At 44.9% G+C, this 27,932-nt stretch overlaps 2 protein-coding genes across 2 annotated transcripts; both read right to left on the bottom strand.

Annotated features, from left to right (window-relative positions):
• Positions 1-499: 499 nt before the first annotated feature.
• On the bottom strand, positions 500-1,465 carry LOC148515026 (paraneoplastic antigen Ma1 homolog). Its single transcript, XM_088480856.1, has one exon. The coding sequence runs from the start codon at positions 1,463-1,465 to the stop codon at positions 500-502; it is 966 nt and encodes a 321-aa protein (XP_088336982.1).
• A 19,185-nt stretch (positions 1,466-20,650) lies between these two features.
• Positions 20,651-27,109, bottom strand: RPL27 (ribosomal protein L27). Its single transcript, XM_088480737.1, has 5 exons — positions 27,023-27,109; positions 26,286-26,368; positions 25,815-25,984; positions 23,809-23,919; positions 20,651-20,741 (listed from the first exon to the last, which is right to left on the bottom strand). The coding sequence occupies exons 2-5, from the start codon at positions 26,364-26,366 to the stop codon at positions 20,693-20,695; spliced, it is 411 nt and encodes a 136-aa protein (XP_088336863.1). The 5' UTR covers positions 26,367-26,368; positions 27,023-27,109; the 3' UTR covers positions 20,651-20,692.
• Between the last annotated feature and the right edge of the window lie 823 nt (positions 27,110-27,932).

Raw genomic sequence — 27,932 nt, 5'->3', positions numbered from 1 at the left:
GCACTTATCACTTCCAATATTGCTTGCACATACCCTAGATAAGGGTACTTTTCTGTACTTAACCCCCAAATAACAAGCCCGGTTAAAGGCTGTATGAAGACTTCACACAAATGTTCACGATACCATGATTCAAATATTATAGAAACCTGTGAGCCACTGTCTAATAATACATTACATGGGCTCCCATTCACCTTTGCAGACACAATTGGGGTGGGTCCCAATAAACCTTCTGGTAGAGCGCCATTCCACCAAGTGTTCCCCATAGCGCATATACTAATTTCTAGGGGGCCTGTGAGGGGGTCACAGACCTCCCCCGTCCGTTTCCCGGCTCCCTGAGGTCTCTACCTTGTTCAGGGTTTTCATGAAAATTGTCATCATGTACAACATTCAGGGGGCATTCATATGACAAATGTCCCCTTCTCCCGCATCTATAGCACCCCCTATTTATAGGCCTGACTCCTCGGCCTATTCCTCTACTGGAAGTGATAGGAGTATTCACTCATCGCCGTGTGGTATTGGCACTTTGGGAAGCGATGAACCTATCTATTTTGGCGTTCTGCTCCTCCATCATTTTAAGTATTTTTTCCTCAAAAGACGTAGGTTCTACGGCAGGTACTACCACTTTTACTTTTTTCACAGTGTTTTCCCGCAATTCTATCATAGTTTCCTCCAGCTTGACATCTTTCATCAGTTCATTAAATGTCGGGGGTGGTTTCCGTATCTCTGAACACCTAATTTTTTGGGCAACAGGGTCGGATGTTAAAGCACCCCTCAGTAACTGCCTCATTCTACTTTCATCAACATCTTCTTTTTTTATCCCATCCTTCTCCACTATTTTATATAGAAGTTTGTCCAATCTAAATAAATATGTACTTAATTTCTCCCTTGGCTCCTGGAATGTATGATGGAGCCTAGAGATTAAGTCTCCTACATCTTCCAGTGTCCCGTACGCATAGTCTAATGCTTCCAAATAAATATCTAATGTGGCATCGGGGTTGCTCCTTCTAGTAGCCTGGATGACCCCCATGGCAGGTCCCCTCAAGCTTTCGACTACCCTTTGTTTTTTTATGTGATCAGGGCATTTCCACTCTTCAGTCTGCTGCACTGCCGCCTCTTTCCATGCATCATATTGTTCTTCCCCAGCAGGTACTGGTTGTATACCAGAAAAAATTCTTAATCTCCTGTAGCTTCCCTCGTAATGCCATCTCTCTAATTGAGTGACTACTCGTTCCATAATGTTTTCAAACTGACTCCCACATTTTTCCTCACTATTATCCGGGTCTCCTCTACTCTCTCCCCCATTACTTTCTTTAGTAGAGCTAACTTTTTGTGTCGGCAGACCGGTATTCTCCGCTTCTCTTGTTCTTGGCCATATTATGCTCCATCTCCTCCCTGTATTGTAATCTGCAATCATCATTACAGGGATCAGGTTAGGGTCTAACTCCCTTTCCGTTTCTATAAGCATGGCGCATACCAGCCCTAATTCTCCTCTCCATTTATCCACTATTTGAGGTTGTATTATCCCACATAATGTTCTAACTTGCTTAATTACGTAGTCATCTGTGAATTCTGAGAAATTTCCTCCCACTGCAAAACACCTTTTTGGGTCTACCCCTTTACTCTCACACCATAAATACAGTTCATCCCCACTAAAACATTCCATTTTTTTATTTTACTGCTTACTAGGTAACCCTCGAATCTCAGCAGTACGCCTCCAAATGTAACCCTATGATTATTTATAGGATCTAGATTATATTGTTATCTGCAATATGTGTGCCTCCACCCAGATAATTAAAGGTTGTCTGGGAAACCTGACTCCACTATATGGGTATTACACTTGTACTTATGCGATTAGTGTGTATGTACTATCAGTGAGTAGATATGAGATAGACCCAAAGCTTACAACTGTACAATTGTTACCACCCGACTCCGTTCTTCTTTTCTTTACAGGTGTTCACTTTCCAGTAACTTCTCAGCGCATATAAGCTTGGTAAATATAACTCAACAATAACATAAACTTTTATGTAATTTTTTATACATAGCACACTAGATAACTTATACCAGTGATAAACATGCACAATACAATGTCATATGGTATCTATTAGTATGGCTATCACCACACAAACATATAGGGTCCTTTCCCTCTTTTCACACCCAATGAATAGGATGTATATAAAGTCTTCCCTTTATTGTGTCCCTCCTGTGGTGTTCTTATGGGAACAAAGAAATATATATATATATATTAAGTCTCGGAATTGTTCCAATTAACTGCAATACAGTCTCGAATGAATAATTATAAATTCCAAGCAAACTTGTTCCAGAACCTGTGGGTTCTATGGTAAATTCTTTTCCTGTAACCAATAATTCCCTCCTGTGGTTTGTAGTATAGAGCCAAAGTAGCTGGCTAAGTGCTCTTTTATTACTTCTACAGGTACAGGCTGTTAGGGTATTCTATAGAATCCTAGCAGGAGCAGTCCCTAAGTACAAGGCTGATAGATTTGGTATTTAACCAAATTACTGCAGTCTCAGGGACAAATATCTTAACCAGCTATGCACCCTTTTATAGTTCCTTCCTTGTGTAGCTGTAAGATGGATTATCTCAGTAATAGTCAGTTTCATATATAAAGGATTTTCCTCAGTTAAATCCTAATAGGAGTTACATTAGCTTGAATGGCAGACTACTAAATGTGCCTTGCCTTATTTATCCTTAAAGCTAGAAAATCACACTGTACTGCTGTTATAATCGTTGAGTGAGTGTGCAATGATGATCTACTCACATAGCCGCTTCAGTGCTGTTCTTTTCGCCTTTGCCTCTCATTGAGCAACTGTAACTCATGAATGCTGCTGCTGCTGCTGTACACTGACACATCAGAGCCCCGCCCCCGGCTCTGATTGGTTGCCGGCAAATCCCTTACCCCCGGCCTGTGGAGCGCTCTAATATTTTCTCCTGCCGCCTCTCAGAGCGGCTAGCAGTGGTGGGAGGTCCTCCTGACCCTCCCCCGTCTTCCGGCGCCGGACTTCTCCCGCCCGCGATAGCGGTGATAGCGACTGTCCTTGGCTCCTCTACAGGCGCCCCTCACTGGCCCCGCTTCCGCTGACCAGAGCTCCCAGCTCCGAGCTCCTGCAGGTCAGTGTGGTGCGGTCACTGGAGGGGGGAACAGCAGTCTAGCCCTGGGCGCTAGCGCAGGACTTATATAGCTAACTCGCGCCGCGCGACCTATCTCCCTTCCCGCTCACAGCGCGAGCTCCCTCTCCTCCTCGCGCTGCTTCCAGCAGCTTCTGCTCCTCGCGCTCCCTGTCTCTCTTCAGCCCTGCATGTATAAACAATCCTACACTGCCCCTGCTTTGGCTCTATCCAACCCCTCACAATCTGAGCAACACTTATTCACAGCATCAAATACAAGTCCTACAATACAATATCATCAGTACATAGTCTACCCCCATATATATATTTATATATACACATACACAGATATATATATATATATATATACATACATATATATATATATACACAGACATGTAATAGGCATAAATAAAAACATCAAGGTGCCAGACAGCACTCTCAATGCATCTATTGGGTATTAAATCCCAACAGGTACTTAGCCCATTATACTAGGGCTACACTGTCTCCTGTGTGTACACAAGGTATTATTTTTATTTCAGCTGCACTCTCATCAGGGACCTCTCCGTGTCTGTCCTGCGCTGTGGCTGCATCAGAGTATCACACAGGGAGCTGACCTGACAGGAGATGCAGCACTTCACTTATACTTATTTTTGCTGAGCCATTGTGCCTACTTGCTCATCGGCCGTCCAATGCCACGGCAAATGGGGAAAGCAGCAGTTAGAGACTCACAGGGGAATAGGGAGGGCGGCTCCGGTGGAGCGCAAGCTCCAGGCACCAAAAAGTGTAAAGGGCCCCCCACAGCCTGACTCTGGTGCCGCGCGGCACCTACAGCCCGGCCACCCTCGTCCCCGGCCCCTACTGCTAATTCAAACTGGTGTACAGCACTTTGCTGCAGGGGAGAATTAGGCCAATGGGAACTATGGAAAGTTCACGCTGGGCTGAACCCCTGTGGCTTGCTGCCAGCCCGTCTCACACAGTTGTGGGGCTGGCTGCCGCTAGTGGAGCTCAGCTCCGATCAGGCTAGCAGCGTTAGCTGTTCGGAGTGCCTGGAGCCCTCTGTAACATAAGCAGCTGCAATAAAGTTATTTTTGTATATTTTGGCGCTGCGTGCGTGATGTCATGAGTCGCACGCCGTGGCCAGAGTGAGACTGCCGGAGAGGAGCCCCTAAAGAGGAGCTTCAGGGGGACCGTGAGTATGGTGAGACAGCTGCACAGTGTGCTGCTGGGCTTGCAGGGACGTGTGTGTGTGCGCCTGCTGGGATACATGCCATCTGACTCACACTAGCCAGGCCATCACAGTCATATGACAACAACAGTTCTCTCTCTATTCTGTGCTCTATTTATTACTGTTGTATGTGACTATCTAGTTACCCTGTTGTTTGCTGGGCCAGATTAAGAAGAGTGGGAGGGCACAAAGGCAGCTCCCCAGAGACTAGGCGATGTCAAAGATATTAGTGTGCAAACTGGGCTGAAGAACTTCGGATGCCACAACCATGTAATCCACGATGGCAGGGGGCTAGCAGTTTAACTATCCACGTGGCGAGATCAACGCTCCTGAAGCCAGCCCACATGGGTAATGTTGGGTCCGTCTTGAGCTGACCTTGCTCCTACCCCTACCCCTTCGGGTCACATGGTTGTGACATCAGAGGTCCTTTAGCCCGGTTGGCTTTAGACCTAACCATTTCCGCCAGTGTTGAATTTAGGATTGTGCCCTGGCTCTGTCACTTCTTTTCTGGTCCTGTCATCTCTATACTGACCCTACCTACCTAAGTGAACGCTGCTTCTTCTCATGTGTGCATGTGTGTGTGTGTGTGTGTAAAGTAGGAGTAAAGGCAGCATGTAGACCCTTGAATGCCTTTGCCTGATTGACAGGCAGAGGCATTTAAGGGGTGGTGCAGGGGCGGGATCGGCTGCCATTCCCGAAAACAGGGTGTGTCCACCCCGTTTTCCGGGAGTGGCCATCCCAGGGACTGCATGCCCGGTGCCGTTACCATCTCAACCATTGACCACTGATGGCCGCGATGGTGATCCCAGCCTGCGACCTCTGTCGCAGTGCTGGGATCGCAAATGCAGCAGGGGTGTCATTATTGCAAGGATCACATTTGCAAAGCTGCCTGCCTGCAGCTTTGTAATTGAGATCCTTGCTGAATCAGGCCCTCTGTGGCCAATATAGGATTTTAAAATATTTTTTATTTTCAATTGTAACATGTCCCCACATGTTGGCCCCGCCCCCAATTCAGTACAGGGGATGGGGGGCTCCGAAACATACCCTTGCTCCGGGCACCATAGCACCTAGCTCCTCCTCTGGAGACTCATAATGCTCAGCCTTCCTTCACCTATTTTTTTGCAGACCCTTGACAGTCTGTTATCAGCACTTGAGTGCTGAGATTCCAATCTTGTGCTCTATTGTTACTTGACTAAACAAGTAACAAACTATCCTTCTAATTTCTGTATTACAATGTGCCCTAGCTCTTTATTGTGAGTATCAAGATCCTGGAGATTCTTACATTGTAGCATAGTTGTAACATAATATTATTACTTTGCTTTAATATCACAAGATAATTATTTTTGTATTGAACCTGATCACGGTGTGCCTATATCATAGAATTAGAGTTTTATCAGCAACATATATTCACACAGGACTTGTTTCCCTCATGTTGCAAATAATATGTATAAAATAATTTTTGAGATATATTGAATTATGTACGTGTATTACTGGTATTGTTTATCGGCGCTAGGATTTACCATCGTCTTTAACAATTCATGTGAATCATTACTAGATTTAACTATATAAGCCTCTATGATCTTGTGTTATATTTGCACGAAGCAACAGGCTCAGACATATTAGTGGTTCGTATTCCACTATTATTACTATTTTGTTGTTGGTGTTATTTAATCAATATTTAGTTACATTATATAGCCAAATCCTATTTCAGTTATTTATTACAGGATAGGACACACTATACTATACAGATTATACAACCTATTCTTTAAACTGTGTGATGATAACATAAACATATAGCCAATGATAATATGTGTATCTACCCCTCAATCAATAGTATGCAGTGAAATGAGCATGATTGAACATTTGTCATATTAATTCAATGCAATGATAGCTGGGTTTCTGGACTGGTGGTTACTGCTAAGTGGAAACTGCTTACATGATGTGGGTGAACAACAAATACTGACTGCAGTGTGACCAAGATAGACATAAATTAATGGCATTCCCGATCTAATCCCAGTTTGTGTCACACTCACTCTGAGGGCCGTATTAAATTAGGTGCGAAAAGCCCGTTTCTGCGGAAGTTTCGCCAGTGACGTCCTTTTGCCAGGCGAAAAATTATCCCCATATTCAATTCCAAAGACTTTTTCGTCGGTGCGGAAAGTCAATGCATTGGAATAGGTGAAAAAGATTTGCCTATGAAAGCTGTCGAAAAAAGTGCAGAATTGGGGTTTTGGGGTGCAAACTTGTGGAAACCACCCTGCACCATTGGGACGGCCCCCAAAGGTAAACTGTGTCAAAAAAAGATTAAAAAATACTTAACACCCCAAAAAATTTATTAGAAAAAGGGGGCAAAAAAGTACAAAGTTGGGGGACAAACTTAAAAACTAGCGAAATAGACTCCAGGGGCGTCCCCAAGTATGCCCCAGCTGTTTTTAAGTTTGCAGGTGGTTGTGGCAGGTGGATTTTTTACGTTTAAAAAAAATTAACTTTAGCAACTTTAAAATATGCTAGCACCCATTTTCATGTACCCCAAATTTGCTGGAACTACTTATTTAAAAAAAAAAACTGCAAAATTCTATTCTTCACCACTTGTGCAAAGACGCTAATTAGCAGCTATTGAGAGCATTTAAATACCTTCAGAAGGCCTATTCGGGGGTATCTATAGTGATCCCCAATGTCCGTGCATCTTTTGGGGGGTGTCAGGTGGTTTTCCCCAAATCTGACAGCACTTTTCGCCGGGTCCGAATTTGCCGTTCTAATTGAAAACGGGGGCGAGTGCGATACTTTTTCACATGGAAAACCAGCGGTCAGCAAAAAGTTCGGCATGCGAAAAGTACGGAACTTTTCGGACCTAATTGAATATGCCCCTGAGTCTGCACGGTTCTTCTGGTGCTGGCTCCCTCTGCCACTGCATGCTGCTACTGATGGTGTGTGCTGCCACTGCATACTGCTCCTGATGGTGAGTGCTGCCACTGCATACTGCTACTGATGGTGTGTGCTGCCACTGCATACTGCAACTGATGGTGTGTGCTGCCACTGCATACTGCTACTGATGGTGCGTGCTGCCACTGCATACTGCTCCTGATGGTGTGTGCTGCCACTGCATACTGCTCCTGATGGTGTGTGCTGCCACTGCATACTGCTCCTGATGGTGTGTGCTGCCACTGTATACTGCTGCTACCAGGAGTGTATCTATAATAGGTGCACCATGCACCCATTTTTTTATACTTACCTCTAGTGCACAGTCTACTGCTTCGTCAGTGCGCTGCCGGTCGAGGGGAGAGAGGAGGGGGCCCCCCCTCCTCTCTTAATACACCCCTGGCTGCTACTGATGGTGTGTGCTGCCACTGCAAATAGTTTGCCCTTGTAACGTGCTGCTGCTGATGGTATGTTCTGATGATGCTGCCTAGTGCTTACACGATGATGGTCAATTGCTGCAAAGAAAATATATTCAATTGAATGAGTGCCTCTGGAACAAGTTCAAAGAATGGCAATATGGATATCATACACCCTGCTACACACAGTTCCTTAATGGTGCTGATGCTGATGAGGTTTACCACATCAACTCGCAGTATCACTGACTGTGTGCAGCCCATGCCACACTTGCAGTAAAGAAAAATGAGAGGTATGGTAAGAACTTACCTTTGTTAACTTTCTTTCTTCGAAGTCCATAGGGTCCACAGGGAGACCTTGGGGTGTAGGTGATGGATAGGAAATCCGGGCACTACGCAGTTAAATTTTAACTCCCAGGATGCATTGGGTCCACTCTCCCTATACCCCGCCCCCGAGTCAGAGGCACCTCAGTTCGTAACAAGCCAAAGTTCGGAGGAGGAGAAAAGAGAAGAAAGTCTGGGCCGCACAAGATCACATTCTCACAGAGAAGGAGACGGAAAACCAGCAACCCGAACAAAGCCCATCTGAAGCCAGGTAGGTCAGGATGGGTGCCCTGTAGACCATATGGACTACGAAGAAAGCGAATTAACAAATGTAAGTTTTTACCATATCTCTCATTTTCTTCTTCAGGGTACATAGGCTCCACAGGGAGACCTTGGGGATGTCCCAAAGCAGTCCTTTTAAGGGTGGGGATGCTCCTGCGCTGAAAGGAGAAACCGGCGCCCAAAAGAAAGCATCCTGAGAGGCAAAGGTATCAAATGCAGAGAACCTTAGAAAGGTCTGGACAGAAGACCACGTGGCCGCCTTACACAGCTGAACAGCTAAGGCGCCATGGCGAGCTGCCCGTGAGAGACCCACAGACCGAGTAGAATGAGCCTTAACAGAAGGCGGAACAGGAAGACCCTCCTGAGTGGAAGCCTCTGAGATAGCCACATTAAGCCATCTAGCCAATGTTTGTTTATTGACTGGCCAACCCTTCTTGTGAAATCCATATAGGACAAATAAAGGAGTCCAATTTCCGAAGGGTACGGTCCACATAAATCCTGAGGGCACGGACCACATCCAAAGAGACCTCACGTGCCGCGAGGTCTGGAGATTGAAAGGCAGGAACTATAATTTCCTCATTAATGTGGAAACTAGAAACAACCTTAGGAAGGAAACCAGGGCGAGTCCGAAGCACAGCCCTGTCCTGGTGAAATATCAGAAATGGGGCCCGACAGGAAAGTGCCCCTAAATCTGACACTCTGCTAGCGGAAGCAATAGCCAGAAGAAACAGTGTCTTTGCCATCAACCATTTGAGATCCACTGAATCCAGGGGTTCAAAGGGAGGGCCCTGGCGGGCCTGAAGAACTACAGCCAAATCCCAAGGAGCCACCGGGGGGGACAAAGGGAGGCTGAATCCGAAGGACACCCTGTAGGAAGGTACAGACATCCAGAAGAGGAGCAATCCTTTGTTGGAACCACACTGATAGGGCAGAGACATGCACCTTCAGTGAGGCTAGGCAGAGGCAGAGATCCAGTCCCACCTGAAGGCCAAAACTCTGGAAATCCAAAACACCTGGGGATCGTAACCTCTGGGACGACACTATTGAAAATATGTATGCCACATTCTGTGGTAGATCCGTGCAGAGGCTGGCTTACGTGCTCTGAGCATAGTGTTAACTACAGAGCTGGGAATCCTTTGGACCTTAGGAGGGATGTCTCAAGAGCCACGCCGTCAAAGACAGACGACCCAGGTCCTGGTAAAGGCAAGGACCTTGAGACCAGGGGCGTAGCTACCCATTGGCCAGGATCGCACTCGCCAGGGGCGCCGACCAAAGGGGGGGCGCCATCCGGCAGTGCCACCAGTAGCCAAGGGGTGGACAAGTCCCCCGGCCCCACAAGTGTAGGGCAGACTGCAGTGATAGCGGTCTGCCCTACACCATTTACAAACACACAGCCGCCAGTGGCGGCTGTGTGTTTTTAATAGCAGCCAGCTAATGAGAGCCAGACAGACTCATTTGCTGCTGCGTCGTCCGTGGAGGGAGCCGGCTGGAGCTCACTAATGAGCTCCGTGTGCCGGCTCCCCCCTGCAGCATGTGATGGGAGAGACGTCATACGTCATGACGTCTCTCCCATGCAGGAGAAGAGCGGCCAGGACTCAGAGCAGACAGCAGCGGTCGCGTCAGGAGCAGGGATCAGGTCATTTGAATTTTTTTTTGTTCTTTGTGTCTGTGTGTAAGTCTGGCACTACAGGGGGGCACTGAAATAGGGGGTGGCAGCTACTGGGGGCACTTTATGGGGGGGTGCCCATTACTGGTGGGGCACTGTATAGGAGTGGCCACTACTGGGGGCAATTTATGGGGGTGAGTGGCCACTACTGGGGGCACTATATAGAGGGGACTACTACTGGGGGCACTGTATAGGAGGACTACTACTGGGGGCACTGTATAGGGGGGACTACTACTGGGGGGCACTGTATAGTGGTGGCTACTACTGGGGGCAATGCAGCATAGGGGGGATTAATATTGGGGGCACTGCATAGGGGGGGGCACCAGTCCATTACATTGCCAGGGGCGCTTGGATCACTAGATACACCCCTGCTTGAGACAACAGGTCCGGACATTGAGGCAGCAGGAACGGAGCGTCGATGGAGAGACTCAGATCTGACTACCAATGGTGTATGAGCCAAGCTGGTGCCACCAGCAGGACCGCGCCTCCGTCCTGTTTAAACATCCAATGAATTCGAGGAAGCAGTGAGACTGGAGGAAACAGGTACGCAAACTTGAAAGTCCACTTGCCTGGCAGAGCGTCTACCAAGATTGCCTCGACATCTTTTGTCCTAGACCTGTACACAGACAGTTTGTGATTGTGTCGGGAGGCCATGAGGTCCACTTCTGGAAGGCCCCACTTGTCCACTAAGAGTTGAAACACCTCTTGGTGAAGAGACCATTCCCCGGGATGCAGGTCGTGACGGCTGGGGAAGTCCGCTTCGCAATTGAGAACTCCCGAAATGAACACAGCCGATATGGCTGGGAGATGACCTTTCCGCCCATGTCAGAATGCGTGACACTGCCGCCTGACTATAAGTACCTCCTTGATGGTGATGTACGCCACGGTTTCCATGAAGTATATGTCTGGCCAGTTTGAGTGCCCTGAAGACTGCCCGAAGTTCCAATATGTTAATTGGCAGGGCTGATTCGCCTATCGTCCAACGAACCCGAAGAGTGCGAACCAGTTACTGCACCCCAACCCCGGAGACTGACATCCGTTGTCAGGATCACCCAGTCCGGAATCCAAAAGGGCGCCCCTTGGTTAGATGAAACATCTGTAGCCACCAAGACAGGGACAGACGAACCTCCGGAGAGAACACCATCGTCTGTGCCTTTATCTGATGATCCTCTCCGTTCCACCTGGAGAGAATCAGTTTCTGCAGAGGCCTGGAATGAAACTGAGCATATTCCACCATGTCGAATGTCGACACCATAGACCCCAGAATCTGCACCGCTGAGTGGATTGACAGCCGGCGACTGTGGAGACATCTACATATTCGCATCTGTAAACTGGAGATCTTGTCTGCTATCAGAAAGATCCTCTGCTGTTGGGAATCCAACAGGGCTCCCAGATGGAGCATCCTCTGAGATGGAGTTAGGGATGACTTCTTCCAATTGATTAACCATACGTGTGTCTGAAGAACAGAAGTCGTTAGCTGAAGATGGTGGTGGAATACCTCTGGAGACCAACATCAGGAGGTCGTCCAGGTACTGTATGGTAGCAGTTGGACAGACTGCCCCCGCAGATGGGCCGCCATGATAGCCATAGCCTTGGTAAACACCCGTGGCGCAGTAGACAGGCCAAATGGCAGAGGCCGAAACTGGAAATGCTGGTGTTGTACAGAAAACCGGAGATAACGCTGGTGAGAGGGAGCAATCGGTACATGTAGGCATGCATCCCGAATATCCAGTGATACCATAAAATGCCCAGGTTCCATAGCTAGTATGATGGAGCATAGAATTTCCATTCTGAACCGAGGTACCCTGAGGAACTTGTTCAGGGATTTGAGATTGAAGATAGGCTGATGGGATTCGTTCGGCTTCTGGACCAGAAAGAGAGTAGAGTAATAACCTGTCGCCCTCTGAGGTAATGGGACCGGTACTATGACCCCTGCTTGGAGCAAGGACTGTATGGCTTTCTGGATCTGCAAGGCATTGTCCCTGTCTCAAGGAAGGTCTGTGTAGAAAAACTGGTGGGGAGGCCTTCTGAGAAATGAGAGGGCGTACCCGTGGGAGACTTCTCTTACCCAAGTGTCCGTGGTGGTCTAACACCAACACTTGATTGAACTGAAGAAGTTGGCCTCTCACCCTGGGATCCCCCAGTGGGATGCCCGTCCTGTCAGGTCGGGGGCTTATCCTTGGACTTGGAAGCCGGACATCTTGTATGCCAGGCCTGCTTTTTAGGCTTGGGAATCGTCCTGGGGACTGACTGCGTTTACAGTGACCCAACTCCGTGCCTCTGGCTCGGGGGCAGGTTATAGGGAGAGTGGACTCAGTGCATCCTGGGAGTTAAAATTTAACTGTGTAGTGCCCGGATTTCATATCCATCACCTAAACCCAAAGGTCTCCCTGTGGAGCCTATGGACCCTGAAGAAACCAAAGTTTTTCAGATTGACTTGAATTTAACCATGGGCCAGCCCCAGAAAAGTTAATCTGCAAAAAGCCACATCAGCAATGGCCCTGCCACACAGAGACATACACAAAACTCAAGGCCACTGGCACCAATGTTCACCGGACACTCCCTACTCTCTGCTTCTTTCATTCACCAATAGGCAGTCAGCGGCCATTATTAAATAATAATAAAAACATCTTTAAAATTATATTTTTCCTTTTTTTTTTAGCAATGGTTTCTTGATGGTCCCGTTAGGGGTAATGTTTCCTGGTTTTCAGGGGAAGGGAGGGGAATCCAGTAGGTGGAAACTCTGTCACTGACGTACATTGTGGAGACAACCATGTTGTGGGCTGAGACAATATTCATAAGATTGTATATTGGAATGTCCCAGTGAATTGATAAAATTATCAGCTCACAAAATGGCTGCCTCTACTTTGTATAGACAATTGATCTTTAATCTCTCTCCATGCTCATCTACTGTGTTTAAAGGCTACAAAACATTGTAGCCAATTAGTGCCAAGGAGGCAAAGAGGTGTGATAACTCACGATCAATGACAGCATGGGAGTCTAGCGGTGGGGAGGGAACCATTTTACTTTCCCCCACCCCGTCTTTAGGTCACATGTTAATGCTGCTGTTTAACTAAAAACACAGGTTATCAAACTCTGTCCTGAGGACCCAAAACAGTGCAGGTTTTTCAGGTCTCCACACAGAATCACAAGTGAAATAATTAGCTCCACTTGTGAATCTTTTAAAATGTGTCAGTAATGAATACTCCTGTGAGGTGACCTGGAAAACGTGAACTGTTTGGGGTCCTGAGGACCAACTTTGAGAATCACTGAACTAGAAAGTACGAGAGTACTCGCATGTAAAAGAGGAAGCCCTATACCATCACTATACCTCTTTAAGCATGTGTAGTATTACCGCCGGCCCCATCCCCCCTCTAAGTGCCTAACCCTAACCCCCCCTTCCCCTTGCCTAACCCTAAGTCCCCCCGGGAGCCCTAAATCTAACCCTCCCCTCCCCCGCATCTGTCCGCGCCCGACTTACCTTCGTTCGGTATGCCGGGCGCCGGTCTTCCGGCATATGGTTAAAGACAGCCGTTGAGTTTTCAACGCCTGTCATTAGTACCACGCCGGGATTAGAGAGTGTGGGAGCCGGCGGTCGGCATGTAGACCGTCGGCTTCCAGACTACATCCCCTTTAAGCTATCCAGACTGGGACTGGTGACAGCAAGATGTGCTGAAGTGGCAAGATGTGGACTGGTCTATAAGAAGTCTAGAAGGACCATCAGGTGGAAGATGTAGAATAATTATGTGAAGGGGGGTATAAGTTAAAGCATAAAACAGAGGTTCCCAACCTCCACCATTACATGTTTTAAGGATATCCAAATTTGAGTTCAGATGGTTAAATCAAATTGACTGAGGTACTAATAAAGTCACCTGCACTCAAGCATGGATAGCCTTAAAACGTGGACTGTGGCAGTGTTTGAGAACCTATGGTATAAATGGAGGGATGATGAGATGCCCAGATATCATGGTTTTGATCTTCATCGTTCATGATTTTGAACATTCTGGCTAGGCAGGTTGTTGGTTTTTGCAGTCAACAAGATGTTATTTGTAAAACTTTCAGTCCACCCATCTTCATACCTCGTATATTCGGAGATGCACTGATCGTAGTGGAAGGTGCTCAATCACAAGAGCAAATATTACTTATAGAGTGAAATTGTAGTGAGAACCATTGACCCTACCTGAGGGGTGGGAGTAAAGAGCTTCAACCCCTGTGAGGAAACATCTAACAAGTCCAAAGTGTGACAAAACCCGCAAGGGAGGAAAAAAAAAAAAAATTGAAACATCAGCCTGCAGACTCCCATCAGCTCTCTGGTCTACACTATTCTCCCCTTCCTCCCAGCACTGGTCATTAGCATATACCAGGCAGCTTTACGTGTCTGGGAGCCCTGTCACCTGCTGTCCCTACTCTAGTACTCCCTTGCCATGTCCGAGCAGCAACAGCCCCAGAATGCAAGTCACAGGCACTGAAGCCGGACCAATCGGCCGGCTAGCAGCGCACTCCAGGTCATCGTGACCCAGAGTGCATTGTTCACACACCCGTGTTAAACCCTGCTAGTTACCTGGGTTGGATTGCCGGGTCACTCGAACCGGTGATCCAACCCTCTCCCCTTTTACACCAGGGAGCTGCCCGGGTTGACCCTTCAAAAACCTGGGTTTAAGCTCCGGTGTAAAAGGGGTATTAGTGTGCCTACTCTTCAACAGCATCTGGAGGAAGGCTTCAGCATCTCAGAGCGGCGGTGGACAGCGCTGCCCGAAAGTAAGGTAATTATGAACAAGTTAAGCTAATTGGAGACTTCAAATTGCTTAGTCATTTGGGGAAGGGGGGGGGGGGGGGGGAGGAGGGGAGGAATCCTAGTATATTAGAAGCAAGTCCAAACATTTTTACCTAAACATAATGATTTTAGGTATAATTGGACTTGCTCTGAAGCTGCAAGAAAAAAAAGCAGCCTTCATTTCTATAAATTACTGCAGCTCATTTTCTTACAGGCAATTGAATATGCCCTTATATGACTGCTGATGCAGCAATGTTTATAAACCATGTCCTGCAATGTTCTGTACTAGTCACTTTTTTTTTTTGCTTGTGTTATTCATACAGTTCCTGCACTGTGTAAGGTGCTGCAGACCCACTGTGGTGCAATATAAAGGTTAATAATTAGGCTTCCTTTATAGGAAATTATAGTGCAAGTCTGTTATCTTAAGAATTTGTGGAGCCAACAGCCTGAGAGAATCCAGCCCCCAGGTGATCAGGGCGACAAACATGTAGCAAGATTAAGCCCTATCCTTTGATCCGGAAGATTGGAACAGCCAGGATGAAAGGATGTGGCTGGAGCCCAGAGGAGCGTTGGGGGAGGGGAGGGGAGGAACACTAACATTCCTGGCTTAGTGATAACCATTTGTGCTTAAGCATGGATAAATCAAAATAACTAAGGTACTAATTAAGGCACCTGTGCTCAACTATGGCTATCCTTAAAACCTGTACTGTTAGTGTGCCTTGAGGACCGTGGTTGGGAACCCCTGTACTAACCAGTGTGTTGTCAGTAACAGAATTGTCAAATTTAAATCCTGCAAAAAAAACCACCAAAAATAATTAGCTACTAAAGCAGGGGTCAGGGAACTTTTTTAAAGGAAGGAAATCCTATAGTAGTGCCCCCATAGTTATGCCCCTGAAGTGCCGCTTGTACAAAAAAAAACAAATACCACTTACCTTAATCCCCGCTCCTGCATCCACCGCCGTCCTGTCCGCCCAGCTGCTCCTCAGAACTATGGGAGAGACGTTATGACGTCTCTCCCATAGTGCGCATGGAAGGAGCCGGAAGTTGGAGTTCAGAAGAGACTTCCAGCTAACGCGGTGCTGGAGGGAAGGAGCCAGGCACCCGCTGGTAATAACATCTCAGCAGACGCCAGGGTGGAGGTCATTGAAGCCGGATGCGCCGCTGCACCTGGCGCCAGTGACCTCCATTCCTGGGGGTAATGGACGGACAGCCAGGCATGCAATGATTCATATGCACGCACAGCTGTCCGTCCATTACCCCCAGGCATTTCAGATTTACCCGTTCCCCGACCACTCTCTAAAGTGTAATTTGGTCAAATAAACTGGTGGAGACGTGAAGCTGGATACCATGTCTGGTGAAGTTATTGCTTCTACTGGATTGAGCAAGAAAGGGAGGCTGCAACAAAGGAATGAAAGCACAAGAAAATATTGCTCCTTCATCCTCCCTATGTATCATATTGTGACTGCTATAGCTTAATTAATTTAAACCTTTAATAAAAAAAAGTGCCATTGCTTTGTTGGCAACTTGTGTAAATTAAACATAAGCCTACTTATTCAGATAACTTGCCTGGGTATTAATATATGTTCCCACATCTACAGAACTGGAGTGAGGCTGCCAGAAGTCCAGAAAATGTTAACCTGGTGTAGGAACCTTTGCCAGCTGAAGGTGGGTGGACCAAACCATAAATCTAATGCTGGGTATACATTAGACCACAGGTTCTCAAACTCAGGCCTCAGGACCCCCAACAGTGCATACATTTCAGGTCTCCCCATAGAATCACAAGTGAAATAATTAGCTCCACCTGTGGAACTTTTAAAATGTGTTCGTGAGTAATAAATACACCTGTGCACCAGCTGGGTGACCTGGAAAATGTGAACTGTGCAGGGTCCTGAGGACAGAGTTTGAGAACCACTGTACTAGACGATTTTATTAACGATTTGGCAGATTCCGATGCATCAGAACGATAAATCGCTCATATCGTCCAGTGTGTATGCACTGTCACTGACTATGCGCACTCCCGTTGTCCATCAGACTTGCATGCAGGTCCGACAGGCGATAGTTAGCGGGCAGCATGGCCCCCGCCGTCGTTATCGGCAAACATGTATGCCAGGGGTTCCTCAAGGCACACTAACAGTCCAGGTTTTAGGGATAGCTATACTTGAGCACAGGTGACTTCGTGCCTCAGTTATTTTGATTAAACCATCTGTGCACAATCATGGATATCACTAAAACCAGGACTGTTAGTGTGCCTTGAGGACAGAGGTTGGGAATCACTGGTGTATGCACTTGCCCATGCTGGCACCCTCGCTGGGTCCAGTCACTAGCGACATCACACTGGGTACAGTTTAGTGCAGTGGTTCTCAAACTTGGTCCTCAGGACCCCACACAGGTCACATTTTCCAGGTCACCCAGCAGCTGCACAGGTGTAGTCATTACTCACTGACATTTTAAAAGATTCACAAGTGGCACTATTTATTTCACTCCTGATTCTGAGACTTGGAAACCATGCACTGTTTGGGGTTCTGAGGACCAAAGATTAAGAACCTGTGGTTTAGTGTATACCCAGCTTAAGACTGACTCTTCCAGATTGGGACATGCAAGTATGCAACCTTGACATGGTAGAAACCATTAATGTGTCCTGTTCCATGCTCTTGATTACATATATGGACACATGCAGTGTCAGATGCTCCGGAGGAGTCTTCCACAAATGTTAAAAGACTTCTTCAAAATGCTGTGACAGTAACCCATAGGGAGAGTGGTTACTGCTACCGCTGTCCCTGCAGGTTCAGTTTAGTACATCGCATCCAAAATTAAAATCACGGCAGTCCTGCCAATTATTAATACATAGCCCTCTTAACAGAATTCTCGAATTATAACACAAAATAAAGCAGGTGGGAATAATCCAGGTATATCTAGGTAATGCTTGCAAGGTTGACCAATTTGGTCAACCATGTTAAACCAGCCAGATACTGGGTTTTTGAAAGCACTCACTGCTATGTAATTTTGCATAACTTACATCGAGAAATCACATGATTACAGTTTAACAAAAAGCAGTCCACAAAACACCCACCTGTGCACAACTAGCGTGTCAAACACATACACACCTGTTTGAAGTCGTTCCAGTGTTCTATTTCCAAATAATATACACAAAGGACATTCATATTAAATTGGAAGGAAGGACGAACAACTTAGCATACCAGCCCCCAGATAATTTACAAAGGCAATCATACATAGGAGTTAATGTAAATTAATTTTCCTAGAACAGGTCATCATCCAAACTGGAGTATCCATATAAAGAGAGGTCACTAAGGGGGAGATGTATTAACGGCGACATCGCCGTTGCGGTACATCCCCCCCGACTTCGAGTACATACCGCAGTTCATTACCGCAGTATGTACCAAGGATTTCGCAAAAGACAGCCCTCTCGATGAGAGCGGTCCTTTGCGATGCGGCCGGGCAGAGGGACTTCCGGGTTGAACACCCAGAAGTCCTTCTGCGCATGCGCAGAAGGATGCGGGCCGCGGGTGCTCATGGGAGGGATCCGATCGGATCCCTCCCGGCCCCGAGCGTCGCGCTAAGAAGCCCATAGGCTTCTATTGGGTAACGCCTCCTGAAGGTGGTGTTACCTAGCGACGCGAAGCAGCAGACATACGGGAATGCGGTAAAACCCCCGAAAACTGCATTTTCGGGGGTTTTACCGCATTTTGCCGTTAATACATCTCCCCCTAAGATACATAGTTTCCAGAGTTGTTCTTCCAATGCAGAGATGGGAATATGTCTGACAAAGTAATAGACCAGGCAGGTCAGACATCTGTATTCTAGGAGGGTGGGCAAGAAATTAACTTGTGAATTTCTGGTTTGTCAAAGTATGTGGGAGACCCTCATAACAAAAGAGAAAGCGATTATGCTCTGATGAAACCCATATTCCACTTTCTGCGCTCAATGCTAGATACTATGGGGTCTATGTACTAAATCTTGGAGAGCAATAAAATAAAGTAACAACCAATCAGCTCCCAACTGTTACTTTACAAGCAGTGTTCGAAAAAGGACAGTTAGGAGCTGATTTGATGGCACTTTATCTCTCTCCAAGGATTAGTACATAGACTTGCCCCAAACATAGTAGTCTAACATTGCATTATCCCAAGAACACTATCCTACCATGAAGAAGGTGGCAGGAGAATGCTTCATGGAATAGTAAGCTTGGATGGAGCAAAGACTAGACAACTCCTGAGCAAAGCCTATGGCAGTCTCCAAGAAACCCAGGATTTACACAAGATTTATATTACAGGGAAAAAAAAAAAAAAAAAGACTCACTCACACTTTGGAATGGGGTAAAACACTAATGGAGCGCATACACGGTCAGATTTGTCAGATGAACGACTGAACGATTTGACCCAAGTTTTGAACGATTGGAACGATGTGAACGATTTTTGACTGTATTAAAATGAATGGAATCGTCCAAGTCTGACTGCAAACCCATCAGATGTCAGATATCGTTATCTGACAAACGGGAACGCGCATAGTTGATCATCCAGGCATGTCAGATATGAACGATTTTCCTTCAGATATGAAGGACTGAACGATTTTTAAATAGTTATCGTTCATATCTGAAGGAAAAATCTGATTGTGTGTATGCACCATAAGAGGGGTATTCAATATGAAACGTTAACTTCACTGCCGAAGTTAACGTTTCATATCGGAGTTTTTTTCTGCGTTAAGTCTGCTGCGCGTTCCCGCTTATCCCCGTGTTCAATATCAAATTAACGAAAACGGGAAACTCTGAAGTTGGATTTTCGTAAAGTTACGAATTTTTACTTAAAATAATTGTAAGACCCCCCCCCTAAAGTTGTAAAAACATGGGGGAACACCATGGGTACCCCCGTTTTAGCCTTTAATTGAAAGTCGGGGATTTAAATAGCCGCAGCAGGTGTTTTTTTTCCCTGACATTGAAGAAGTGATGCAGAAGAGCACTTAGGTTATTTTTTTTCGTTTTTTTTTTAGTGGTCCCATCAAATTTGGGGTACATGAAAATGGGTACTAGCATATTTTGATGTCCAAAAAATGTAAATTTTTAAAAATTCTGCATTTGTGCACCTGCCGCTATAATTCTATTCTAGAAAACATCTGCCGCATACTTGCAGAAAAGCCCTGAACCTATTTCCCTATTGTTAAACAATTTTTTCCCATTTTTTTTTTTGCACTCCAATTTAAGTTCATTTTTTGGGGTGTCCCTATTTTTTTTTTTTTTTTACAGTCCTTTTTTAAATGTCACTCAGGGGTGCAGGCTATTTTTTTAAGCCTGCACCCCTAAACCCCAATTCTGCACTTTTTTTCGACACCTATTCAATGGTGAAAAGTTATCACCGTTTTTTTATCAGACTTTTCAAAACTGCGATAAGTCTTTGAAATTGAATACGGTGTAAAACTAAAACCAGTGATATTAACGCAAAAAACGGACTTATCGCACCCATATTGAATACCCCTATAAAAATGCATTGGAGTGGCCCAGTCATAGCTCAGGTCTCATTTAAATCTATGCTATAATGATATAAAAATTACTGTTCAACAATTTAATTGAACTCTGCAAGGTTATTGATTTAAACCCCTGCTGCAAAAGGTATAAAAACAATGGGATTGTATATATAGTTGTTTTCATTTGACATTAGTATATCAATGGTAAGTCCTAAAAAAGATAAGTTTGTAGTAAGAAAATGTGAAGATTCAAAGAATATAGGAATTCACCAAATTACAAATAAACTTAATATAATGAAACCTTTATAATAAATGCAAAGCTCAATTCCATTCATGGAAAAAAAAAAAAAAAAAAGTGCCATCTTAAACTTATCACCTGTATTTGTTTTTTTCATTACAATATATAAAAGACCGCACTTATGTAACAAATGACTCTTAAAAGCAAGTCTCTTTTTTGATAAACTTTAATGTTGCACCAAATGAAGACTTGTTAGAACCGCAACTTCTGGAAGAACCACTTGTTTTTGCCTGTCTTGTACCTGTAAGAATAGGAATGTTATTCAGGTATGAAAAACAACCAATGCAACGCTGATCTTTCCTAAAACTCCATACAGTAAAAATAATGGTATTTTTTTATCCTCGTTCCCAAGATCACAAACTATAAAGAATGATGGAAAAGCAGCATGTATTTTTTATTTGCCATGTACTGAGCATCTTTCTTATTACCAGCTAACTCACATATGCAATATTAAGAGATCCTCCAAATGTTATAGGTTGAAAAGTGCCAAAAAAACCAGATACAGTAAAAGAACTCCACCCAATAATTAAACCGGTCCATTTTAAAAAGGTCTTCCTTGTACATAGAGAAACAGTGCTGTATGTATATTGCTCCATCCTCATGAGACAGGGAGACATGAAAGAAAGTGCAAGAAGCACAAATAGTGATATGGCCACACACTAACTGGATGTGGGTACAGCGAGAGCTGTTATTTCTGTGCTCTACCCAAGCAGAGTGCATTGAGAAAGGATTTTGTATTATCAAACTGTATACAAAGGACACTGACCAATTTGCTTTGCGTGAGCAGATGGGAGTTCATTTCAAGGTACAGTCAAGTTTTACTAACACCATGGTTTTCCTTTAAGTATCTATTCTGCTCTAAGCTAATAGTTTCCATAGTTCAGACACCAGTATTGTCTATTCCCAGCTCCTCTAAAATTCTATTTGCATTAAATTTACAGAAGAACCATCAACAGCAGGAACACAGAGTGGTGCGAGACTGTTACAGATTTGGGAAACCTACCAATTCTGGAGAACTACATACCTCAAATTACACTTTTATTGCTACCAAATGAGCGTCTTATCAGTGACCGAATCGATTAACATTTATATAAGAGGGTGGTAGTGATGCAGCATAGTAGCAGCGATTGCCTATATTCTGCACCAGTGAGAAAGAACGTGGGCAGTGGCTAGTAAAGCCAGTGAACGCTTTCCATGGATTGAAGAATGGTTGCCGTTATGCATGAGGCAGTACAGAGGTTTCATATGTAGGTTTGTAGATGAATAGCAGGTGTATGAAAAACAGAGGTGAAAGTAATGAATGGGTGCTCAGAGTGGAATAGAGATTAGCGTTCCCACTAGGCTGTTTTAGCAGGGCGCGGCGCCCTGCCCTCCTTCTGGAGGGCAAAAAGCACCCTGCCCTCCAGGAGGAGGGCAAAAAGCGCCCTGCCCTCACAGCCTGCGGGTGCTGTTCTCACCCGCGGGACGCGGTGTCCCGCAGGTGGAGAAACATGCGGTGTCCCGGTCACCGCCGGAGAATAGACGCCGGGCGCATGCGCCCGGCATCTATTCTCTTTTTCTGCAGCGCTTGGGGGCTGCCCGGCATGTCCGTAAGCGCCGGGCACGCCCCCAAGTATGACGAAAAGGGGACGCGTCTTATAGACACGTCCCCTTTTCAGGCATGCGCATAAGGTTGCCCTCTCTAGCTCCGGCGCCCTGCCTGCCGCCGGAGCTAGAGTGAACACTAAGAGATTACATAGTATATGGCTTTAATAAGAAATGTCTATGCATATTAGTGCAGACAGCAGGAGGGACAGTGTAAAGCATCACGCTTAGCACTGTAACTATAGCCTGTGTTGTTCACAATGTAATGGTGTGCCTTACGTCAGCTAACATTTCATCATTTATACAGATATCCGGTCACCACTGGCTCCTTAGATGAACCTGCCTGCTCCTAGATTTGTTCTACTGGCTCCTAAGCAGGCCTGGCAACAAAGGGGACACATGTACCGGGCCCCTCAGGAGTCCAGTTAATGTATCCCCCTTCCCTCAGCTGTATTCAGCAGCGCACAGCAAATAGAGAGAGTCAAGCCGCCGGCAGCTCAGAACAAGAGTTTTTTTTTTTTGTCCCGTGCAGCGCGCGGGATGTCATGCCGCTGGGTCAGAGAGGAGCCGGGTAAGAGCATCCAGAGAACAGGAGCAGGTAAGTGGTGGCTAGGAGATGGTTCAGGCAGTGGTTAGGGAAGCTGGGGCTGTGAGGCTCAGGGGCTGGGGCAGTTGTATAATATTGTAGAACAGGCCTGGACAATTTGTGGTTCCAGGTCTCATCAAGCCACAAATCTCAGCATAGCTTGACAGCAAACTGGTAAGCATGCTGGGACTTGTAGTTTAACACCTGGAAAGCCACAGGTTGTCAGAACTACTGTTGACAGTATGGGAATTCGTGCAATTCCATACAACAGACCATTCCACTACTTTGCAACAACATCTACGCAGGATTGAAGATGGCTGGGAGTCTCAATACTTCACTTACCTACAATATTCAGCTATAGTTTTTGTGATCAATATAAGATATTCTACCAGTGCGGCAATTATACAGACATATGTGGAGTGCCACAATTAAGTAAAAAAAATGTGCCTAATCCTGTGCGTACTAGTTTGTACCATCAAATTAATATCAACAACTTCCATAAGGAATAGGTGCAAAGCAAACAAAATAAGACAGCGGTCACTCACCATCCAACTTATGCCATTTAGAGACCCTACAGTCTACAGGCTCCCATAAGTCAACAACAATTGGGACAATTCTGCGGTTTGCAGAAAATGGTGTAAAAGTATCTGCAATGTATGGGGTTTACAGATCGCAGATTCCATATTTGGAATTGTCGACTTAGATTGTCCAACATGTCGAATTTCACAGACCAATCTGGGCTGTAGACTGCTAGTGTATGCAGGTAATTTGCTGCCTGTCACTAGTAAAATGATTTCTAGATTGGCAGATCTGCCCTTCCTGAAAATGATCTGCAAATAGCTATAAAATATCTAGTGTATGGGCGCAGATTGGCATTTTTTTATTTTTTTTTCACCAATCTGATGTATGGGCCCTTACTTTTTGGGTGCGCCACCTCTGTGGATGGTTACATCAAAGCTACCCAATTAGGAGTGGACCCAATGTAAAAACCAGGCCATTCCACTGCAATTTACTGTACAATGTGCCCCACTGTAGTTACCTGTACAGCGAATATTAAGCTTTTATTTACAAAGCAGACTGTTGTAATAGCATACATATTTTTTGTATCTGCACAGTGTTAAATAGACATAATACCAACCTCTCTTCAAATTTTACTTTGGCCTCCCTTCTGGCTTTACGCTTCAGAGCCGGGTCCCTGAAAACATCCTTGTTCACCACAGCTTTATCAAGGGGGATATCCACAGAGTATCTGGAAGAAAAAAATATTTTGAACAGGCCGAAACGAATCCGTATTAGCAGCTTTCAGGTCACCTATCTTCTTGCAATTACGTGGCAGATACACTGGCATTAACAACCCCAACCCATGGATTTTGCTTAAACTAAGATTTTAGAGAATGTAATATGTAATTGCAGAGAAGACAACCATCCACTCTACTATACACCTTTCCTCAAATTGCACCAAATAGCCTCAAGCCCCATTTAGGGCATCAACTTTGCAGCTCCAAAACACTAATCCTAAGTACCTAGTACACTATTAGCAAACCAAGCCGCAAAATGGATGAAAAATAAATAAATATGAATAATGTTGGAAAAAAAAGTAGCAGTGTAGGTTACTAATGTAAAAGATAAGTGATACGACCGACCTTCACCATGCATCGTTCTTTTCATTCTGTGACTTCATATGAATTTGCTCCAAAAATACTAATCTAAAAACCTAGAACACTAAATTGAGAAATAAAGCAGCAGTACTAAAGGTGCATACACGGTCAGTTCAGACAACGATAAAGTTATTGTCTGATCGTTCTGCATGTGCTGGATGATCGTTATCAAACATCCAGCACAGCACCAACCCAAAAACGACCCGCACCTGGTCGATATCGACCAGGTTGGACTGCACGCACGGGCAATGGTTGTTATCGACCATCTCTGCCCGCGCATCGTCCGTCGTTTGGGGGTTGGAAGGGGCTAAAAAAATGGATATAAAAGATCTAACTACATCGTCCTCCTAAATCTGACAGGAAAAAAAAAGGCGGTTTAAAAAAGAGATTAGTCTGATGCGAGTGACCTGTGCCATGCATCGTTTAATACGCAAAAATAAAAAAAATCCTAAGTACCTAGGACACAAAGTTGAGGAAAGAGCACAGGGATCGTGCCATATGGTGCAGAAAGGATAGTTGTGTAAGGACACATCTACTTGCACCCCATCCAATTTGGATCTCTTGCAGTCCTCTCCACTGATTATTCCTTTTCTGTGCTTGCTGTTCTCTTCCCTTCTACTTGGCTAGGTTATGCCATTTGTTGGGACAATTAGGGTTAGACACTGATTCACATACACTAGTAACAGTCGTCTACTTAGCATCACATAACTATTAATGGCTAACCCATCAATAGTTACCTTACGATGTCAGCGCCACTACTATTAATTGACCATCCTTAGGGATACAGCTTGAATACATACGTAGTCTGCAAAATATGGTGCCTCTATATAAAGTTTGATAACTTTATATAGCGTATAACACCAGTCTCAGTAATACAGGTATGTATTATAAATCTAATAGGTGTTTTTTTTTTTTTATGGACACTGAGGGTAGAAATAAGCTGCATTAGTACACAGCAGTAAATCAAAGTGAAATTTGTATAACTTTTTTCATATGCAACACAGCAAATATGCAACACTAGTTTGCCTCTATTCTTTGCTCTTATAACGGGGACATCCACTACACGATTTTAGCAGGTGATTGAACGATAACGAGTTTGCAAATCGTTCAGACTGAAAGAAAGTTTCAAGGGAAAAAAAAAAAAATCAAGGGAAAATCGTTTAGAGATTGGACAGGGAGTAGATAGTCTAGTGGATGTGCCCCTTAATGTAGGCTGCATTACTTAAAAAAAACCAACAACATTTTGTTGCTTGTTTTGACAGCAGCTTATTACAGAGCAAACCCATATTCACTGTGCACACTGTACCCACCATCGGGTCATAAATAGTCCTTAATGCAAAGATACTTAAAAGCCATTAGGGTAAGTAGATGAGCAGACAAGCCAGTATCGAACTGCTCCGGATGATGAAAAGGACAATGCAGTCCCATTTAACAACATTAACATGATGAATAGTAAGATGTTTGCAGTAGTGGATTCTAAACTCACCTGGTTGGCATAAGGTGGTTGTAGTTGTACACCTTCACAAAAGACTTAATCTTGGACCGCTTGGCAATCCTCTTCTTGCCCATGGTGGCAGTCACCTTGCGAGGATAGCGGTCAATACCAGCAACCAGGGCATGGCTGTACTGACGATCTGAGGTGCCATCATCAATATTCTGATATAAGAAAAAATTAAGTATGGTTGAGACAATCACTCAAGAGTTCCTTTTGGACTACAAAAAGTACCAGATTAAAATAGATTTTCTGCTTTTAGTAAATACATAAACCAAGAAAGAAGCCATGCATGCTAATTCTACAGGGTTTTTTCTTCCTTAATTGGAGGTAGTGCAAAATAAAAAAACAAAAAACATTTTATGGGTTACCAAGTTACCTACCAATCATATGACAGTCATTCGACAAAAGACCAAAACACACACACAGCTCAGGATTGCACAAAATTATCTCACAAAAACATACCTTTACAATGACAGCTTTGCGGCCTGCGTAACGCCCTGCCAGCACAAGGACGACTTTCCCCGGTTTCATAAACTTGCCCATTTCTGCATAAGATATTACAAGTTTAGCTTATGGTCAGACAGTAAATTTAGCAGTCATTAATCTGCATTTCGCATCCTTGCAGTGCCAATCTAGTAAAACAGATTCCATTACTGAATTTAAAACCCAAAGATTTACTTTACACAATAACTTAAACTGCAGAAATACCTAGGACGTTCAGTATTTATAAGGACATAACACTAATGATTAAACTACCAGTACAGGGATAACCGGCTAATTCTTTTTACTATACAGCTTTACATACAAGCAGATTAGAAGAGATCTGTGAATGACAATGAGACCCATAGCTGCTTCACTGGAGATACAAGGAACAAGAATGACAGATGAGTTATATGCTGTGATCACACATCAAGGACATGATGTGGCATTAACAGGAAGATAAACATCACCACTACGGGGCCTCTACAGCACGGCCAGGCGGCATACACTGACACATACACCGCTATGGAGCCGGCCTGTACACAGCGCCCCTGACATATAACCGAGCACTAACGCTCATAAACGATGCAGACCGCGGAAATATCCGGGCAGCAACATAAAGCGTCTCCTGCCCTGTGATAATCCCGGGATCACAGCGGGTTACACGGACAGAATAAACCCGATGGAAAAAGATTGTGCGCAGAGCCCCAACTACTCACTCGCTCCAGCTCAATGGCCGCCCTAAAAGAAAGGAAGTAGTCGCGGCTCTGCTCACCTTTCACGCCGCTCTCACAGTGACGTCCTTCCGCCCGGAGGAAAAGGCGCTCTATCATGTGGCGGAGATTTCTCTAAGCTACTGGGAGGACTGCTGTTCAGTACCAGTAGAAGAGACGTTGTTTAAGTATTTGGTCAGTTCTAGATTAGCTGGAAATGAACCCGATATCTGAGACACAATTGTGATTGTGCAAAACGACCTGATTCATCAGGATGTCATTATCACCATGTAGGACAATTTATGTTTTTAAAAGGATTTAAATGTGCACAAAAATATATATATATATAGCATGTCAAAAGGCTCCGATAAACACAAAGCAGGCGGCACTCCTCCGGACTTGGTGAAAAAAAATGAAGGTTTAATCCAACATGAACCAACGTTGCAAGGCTCCAACGGCCTTTTTGTCAACGGCCTTGACAAAAAGGCCGTTGGAGCCTTGAAACGTTTTTGATCTACCTCTGGCCTCCCCGCATGCCCTGACCTTTAAATGGATATGCACTATATTATTGGATGATGGTTTTTACTGTTTATGATGGATTAAATACCTCTTTTTGCATTCTATAGTAGGATGTTGCCGGCTCTTATTTTTCTCTATAAGCAACCTTTTATGTGCTGAGCACTCGGCTGTGTAACTATATTTAACTGTGTGCTTCTGGTCTCATGGGATATATATATATATATATATATATACATATATATACACACACACAGTCAGATGCATAAATATTGGGACATTGACAGAATTTTCATATTTTGGCCTCTATTCACCACCACAATGGATTTGAAATGAAATAAACAAGATGTGCTTTAACTGCAGACTTTCAGATTCAATTTGAGGTTAATTACATCCAAAT

Source organism: Taudactylus pleione, unplaced genomic scaffold (genome assembly GCF_031769625.1).
Source record: "Taudactylus pleione unplaced genomic scaffold, aTauple2 ptg000256l, whole genome shotgun sequence".
In the NCBI taxonomy this organism is placed as follows: domain Eukaryota; kingdom Metazoa; phylum Chordata; class Amphibia; order Anura; family Myobatrachidae; genus Taudactylus; species Taudactylus pleione.
This window is presented reverse-complemented; position numbering and strand designations above follow the sequence as displayed.

Excerpts from the sequence above, each read along its gene's own strand:
- LOC148515026 (XM_088480856.1), bottom strand. The coding sequence starts at position 1,465 with ATGCTTATAGAAACGGAAAGGGAGTTAGACCCTAACCTGATCCCTGTA.
- RPL27 (XM_088480737.1), bottom strand. The coding sequence starts at position 26,366 with ATGGGCAAGTTTATGAAACCGGGGAAAGTCGTCCTTGTGCTGGCAGGG. Across the intron at positions 23,920-25,814 it reads AACCACCTTATGCCAACCAG|ATACTCTGTGGATATCCCCC; the intron begins GTGAGTTTAGAA and ends TTTTTCTTCCAG. Across the intron at positions 20,742-23,808 it reads AAAGTAAAATTTGAAGAGAG|GTACAAGACAGGCAAAAACA; the intron begins GTTGGTATTATG and ends CTATTCTTACAG.